General features: G+C 44.1%; 1 protein-coding gene across 3 annotated transcripts in view; it reads right to left on the bottom strand.

Moving 5' to 3' along the window:
• Adgre1 (adhesion G protein-coupled receptor E1) overlaps positions 1 to 1,734 on the bottom strand; it is a 95,786-nt gene extending 94,052 nt beyond the window's left edge. The window contains exon 1 of one of the 3 annotated variants that reach the window (XM_021217760.1): positions 1,670 to 1,734. In XM_021217760.1, the coding sequence (XP_021073419.1) occupies positions 1,670 to 1,700 (31 nt within the window). In that variant the 5' untranslated portion in view covers positions 1,701 to 1,734. The remainder of the gene's footprint in view (positions 1 to 1,669) is intronic. The other 2 variants (XM_029531290.1, XM_029531291.1) reach the window with 2 other exon arrangements.
• Between the last annotated feature and the right edge of the window lie 3,794 nt (positions 1,735 to 5,528).

Here is a 5,528-nt window from a genome sequence, read left to right as displayed (position 1 = left end):
TGGCCTAATTGGCCATCATTGGGAAGAGAGGCCCCTTGGTCTTGCAAACTTTATATGACCCAGCACAGGGGAATGCCAGGGCCAAGAAGTGGGAGTGAGTGGGTAGGGGAGCAGGAGTTGGGGGAGGGAATAGGGAACTTTCAGGATAGCATTTGAAATGTAAATAAAGAAAATATCTAACCTAAAAAATGGGGAAAAAAAGAAAAAAAAAAAAAAGGAAGTGCCACAATCCAACCACAACTCTCCCAAGGCTTCCACAACATGGCGTGCCATACCGTCTCAAACTGAGGCAAAATAGATGCCTCTTCCTTTATGTTGCCTCACAGCTTGTGACTTCTAGGCCTACACTTGTGCCTGTATGTATGTGTGTGTGTGTGTGTGTGTGTGCGCGCGCGCGCGCGCACACACACACACACACACACACACACACACACACTCTTTTAATGTTTGGGTATTTTCTAATTATGTCTTCACAGATAACAATTTATGGCCTGGAAAAAGTTATTATTTCAATGCTCCATGATTCAGTTTCTTCTCATCCCTAAATCAGGAAATCCATATCTCCTATCTTTACATTTAAAACAATGAAAAAAAAAAAAACAGATCTTGCAAACATGCAAGAAAACCAGTGACGTGGAAGATCATGCAGTAAAACATACTGGTGCCCAAAAACAAAACCAACAGGAGCCAGGGAAAGGAAGGTGCAGCCCCGAGTCTATTTCCAGAACGGGACTATCTTCGCTGACTCCCACAGCACAAACCAGCCGTGGCTAAGAGTTTGGATAAGGCCAGAGCTGGAATGATTTTACACCGTGGCTCCATCCCTCGTTGGCTAAGACTTGCTCACAGTATTTCTTTTTGTATCTGTGAGTCCACATGTGCCTTTTGTGTGCATTGCATGTCTGTGTGTGCATTGCATTTGTGTTGCGTATGCATGGCATTGTGCAATGTGTAGTGCAGGTGAACATGCACATGTTTGTACAGGCATGTAGGAACCAGAGAATGACCTTAGACACCTCTCGTCAAGTTCCATCTACCTTAATTGTTTAGAGACAGGTTTTCTCACTGATCAGGAATCCACCAAGTGGGCTAGGCTTGCTGGATCCTCCTTCTCTACTCTCCAGAGCCAGAGGTAGAAGTGTACAGCATCATACTTGGCTTTTTAACATAAATTCTGGGATCAAACCCAGGTCTTTGTGCTTGCAGGACAAGCACTTTACACACTCAACTGTTGCCCAAGCCCGGCAAGTTATCTCCTTCACTCCCATGTTCTGCTTTGTGAGCTATGGCTGATAACGAGGGGCTACGCAATGGTAAGGGGGTTGTTTCCATTGCTGTGTGGGCTTCCATCCCCCTTGCACCATCCCAGGAAACCTGGATGCACACACAAGAGCCTCACAAGTTTACTCCATGCTAAATTCTAACTAGAACTGAGATGGCTTACAAACACAGACATGCCGAATGTACAGCTCCAGGAAGATCTACCCTGGTGAATAGACTTCCCCAAGTCAAGGAATTTTGTCAAAGGTTTCCCAAGGTAAGGTTTGCTGTGTGCAATAGACATTCGCCTCTGGGCTGAACCCCTCCAAGGCTGGCCTTTCTCCCTGCAACCTGTTTCCAGCCCACACCTCAGCTGTCCATGCCTTGCCCCTTTCAACCTCATACTCACCCCAGAAGAGGAGCAGCCAAAAGCCCCACATCTTACTGTGGCAGTCATTCAATGAAGAGAGCCTTCCCTTTAGAAGCTTGCTTTGTGGTGAAGAAAAGGGGTGGAGCCAGGGTTGCTCAACAGAGCCAGACAGAGCCCCAGCAGCTTTCTGCTGAGTTGCCACCATCAGAAATGGACAGCCTGGCAATCCCCTAATTTCTCCCTTAAATCTGGCTAGTGTACACATTTCTCCCTCTCCCTCCCCCTTCCCCTTCCCCTTCCCCTCCCCCTCCCCTATCCCTTTCCCTTTCCCTTTCACTCTCTGTCTCTCTGTCTCTGTCTCTTTCTCTCTCTCTCTCTCTCTCTCTCTCCATTTCCTTCCCTCTTTCTCCATCTCTTACCATTTACCCCATCTCTCTCCAACCCCAGTTTCCTCTCTACCATTCTTTTTTTCAACTTTACCATCCCCCTCCCACCTCTCATTCTCTTCTCTCACTGCACCAAACAAGTGAGATTGAATGTGCTGCCAACAGTGAGGTCAATCCACCCTTCAAGATCGCGAAACCTTTTCAGTAAAGTCATGCTGCATTTATCACCAGGATCCATGGCCTTGCTGCCAGGAAAATTAAATTCTGTCATCATGTCAACCTTGTAGAATACACATACACACCACATACACCACACCAGAGGGAGAGACAGACAGATAGACAGGCAGGCAGAGACAGACAGAGATAGAGAGACCATCATCATCATCACCACCACCACATACCACACCACATACACCACACCAGAGGGAGAGACAGACAGATAGACAGGCAGGCAGAGACAGACAGAGATAGAGAGACCATCATCATCATCACCACCACCACATACCACACCACATACACCACACCATACACACCACATGCACCATCACCATTCACTCACCACACCATACCACACACACCACACCCAAGGCTGTCCACTTTTCCCCTGTCATTTCAATATAGTACTCAAAGTTCTACCCAGAGCAGTTAGGCAACAAAAGGAGGTCAAAGTGATACAAATTGGAAAAGAGGAAGTCAAGATATCACTATTTGCAGATAAGCAACCCTAAAAAAATCCACCAGAGAACTCCTACAGCTGATAAACAACTTCAGCTCAGTGGCTATATATAAAATTAACTCAAACAAATCAGTAGTTTTCCTCTACTCAAAGGATAACCTGGCTGAGAAAGAAATTAGAGAAATGACACCCTTCACAATAGTCACAAATAATATAAAATATCTTGGTGTGACTCTAACCAAGCAATTGAAAGATCTATATGACAAGAACTTCAAGTCTCTGAAGAAAGAAATCAAAGAAGACCTCAGAATACGGAAAGATGGCCATCTTCCAAAAGCAAGTCTACAAATTCAATGCAATCCCTATCAAAATCCCAGCTCAATTCTTAACATAGAAAGAGAAATTCTCAAATTCATCTGGAGTAACAAAAAACCCAGAATAGCAAAAAACATTCTCAACAATCAAAGAACTTCTAGGGGAATCACCATCCCTGACCTTAAGCTGTACCACAGAGAAATATAATAAAAACTGCATGGTATTGGTACAGTGACAGAAAGGTGGATCAATGGAATAAAATTCAAGACCCAAAAATGAACCAACACACCTATGGTCACGTGATCTTTGACAAAAAAAGTCAAAGTCATCCAATGAGAAAAAGACAGCATTTTCAACAAATGTTGCTAGTTCAACTGGTGGTTAGGATGTAGAAAAATTCAAACTGATCCATTCTTATCTCCTTGTACAAAGCTCAAGTCCAAGTGGATCAAGGAACTCCTCATAAAACCAGATACACTTAATCTAATAGAAGAGAAAGTGGGAAACAACCTTGAACACACTGACACAGGGGAAAATGTCCTGTACAGAGCACCAATGGCTCAGGTTCTAAGATCAACAATTGACAAATGGGACCTCATAAAATTGAAAATCTTCTGTAAGGCAAAGGACACTGCCAATAGGACAAAACAGCAACCCACAGATTGGGAAAAAAATCTTTACCAACTCAACATCTGATAGAGGACTAATATCCAAAATATACAAAGAATTCAACAAGTTATACTCCAGAGAACCAAATAACCCTATTAAAAATGGGATACAGACCTAAACAAAGAATTCTCAACTGAGGAATCTCAAATGGCTGAGAAGCACTTAAAGAAATGTTCAACATCCTTAGTCATCAGAAAAATTCAAATCACAACAACCCTGAGATTCCACCTCACACCAATCAGAATGGCTAAGATCAAAAATTCAGGTGACAGCAGATGCTGGCGAGGACGTGGAGAAAGAGGGAAACTCCTCCATTGTTGGTGGGATTGCAAGCTGGTACAACCACTCTGGAAATCAGTTTGGCAGCTCCTCATAAAATTTGACACAGTACTAACTAAAGACCCAGCTATACCACTCCTGAGCATATACCCAAAAGATGCTCCAACATATAACACGGATACATGTGCCACTATGTTCATAGCAGCCTTATTTGTAATAGCCAGAAGCTGGAAAGAACCCAGATGTCCTTAAACATAGGAATGGATACAGAAAATGTTGTACATTTACACAATGGAGTACTGCTCAGCTATTAAAAACATTGACTTCATGAAATTTGTAGGCAAATGGATGGATCTAGAAAATATCGTCCTGAGTGAGGTAACCCAGTCACAAAAGAACTCACATGTTATGTACTCACTGATAAGTGGATATTAGCCAAAAAGAAAAAAGAAAAAAGGTTCAGAATACCCATGATGCAACTCATGGATCATATGAATCCCAAGAAGAAAAGACCAAAATGTGGATGCTTCAGTCCTACTCAGAATGGGGAAGAAAATAATCATGGAAGGTAGAGGAAAGAGGGATCTGGGAGGGAGAACGGAGGGGGTGGAACCCCAGTAGAGGAGTTAGGAGAAGGGCTGAAGGAGCTGAAGGAGTTTGAAACCCTATAAGAAGAACAACAGTATCAACCAACCACACACACACACACACACACACACACACAGGGACTAAACCACCAACCAAAGAGTACACATGGAGAGACCCATGGCACCACTGCATATGTAGCAGAGGATTGCCTTATCTGGCATCAATTCGAGGGGAGGTCCTTGGTCCTGTGAAGGCTTGATACCCCAGCATAGGGGAATGCTAGGGCACTGAGCAGGGAGTGGGTGGGTGGGTGGGTGGGTGGGTGGAAGAGCATCCTCATAGAAGTAGGGAGTATGGGGGAGGCAATAGGGGGGTTGTGGAGAGGAAACTGGGATGGGGACAGCATTTGAAATGTAAATAGATAAAAACCAATATTTTTTTTTAAAGAAATCCACTGGGTCATCAAAAAAGGCATGGAAGTAGAAGGGAGAGTTGGTGGGAAGAGGAGTGGAATGGCTGGAATGAGGAGGGGAAACATGTTAGCAACAAGGGCATGAATATGCTCAAACTACATCATAACTAGACTTGTTATCATGCCCAGTCAGTATCTTCTAAGAAACATGTTTTAATCTGATGTGATCACCATTGAAAGCTTCAAATAACATCACTGTGCTTGACTGGTATGGAGTTCTCAATGGTGACACCGTCATGATTGGCAGCACTCACACCCTGTTGTAGAAGTGTCTTTGTACAGGGCATGGTGTTTGACAACAGAAACTCACAACTGTCAAAGTGCAGAGAAGGTGTCAGTGATGTGCTCAGCCACAAAGGTGGTATCTAGACTGCTGTGGGCTTATTCACCAAGAAAACTGCTCAACCCGTGCATGGTGGTGTACACCTTTAATCCCAGCACTTGGGAGGCAGAGGCAGGTAGATTTCTGAGTTCGAGGCCAGCCTGGTCTACAAAGTGAGTTCCAGGACAGCC

This window comes from Mus pahari, chromosome 18 (assembly GCF_900095145.1).
Source record: "Mus pahari chromosome 18, PAHARI_EIJ_v1.1, whole genome shotgun sequence".
Lineage (NCBI taxonomy): Eukaryota > Metazoa > Chordata > Mammalia > Rodentia > Muridae > Mus > Mus pahari.
Note: the sequence above shows the minus strand (reverse complement) of the source record. Positions and strands in the feature narration are given on the sequence as shown.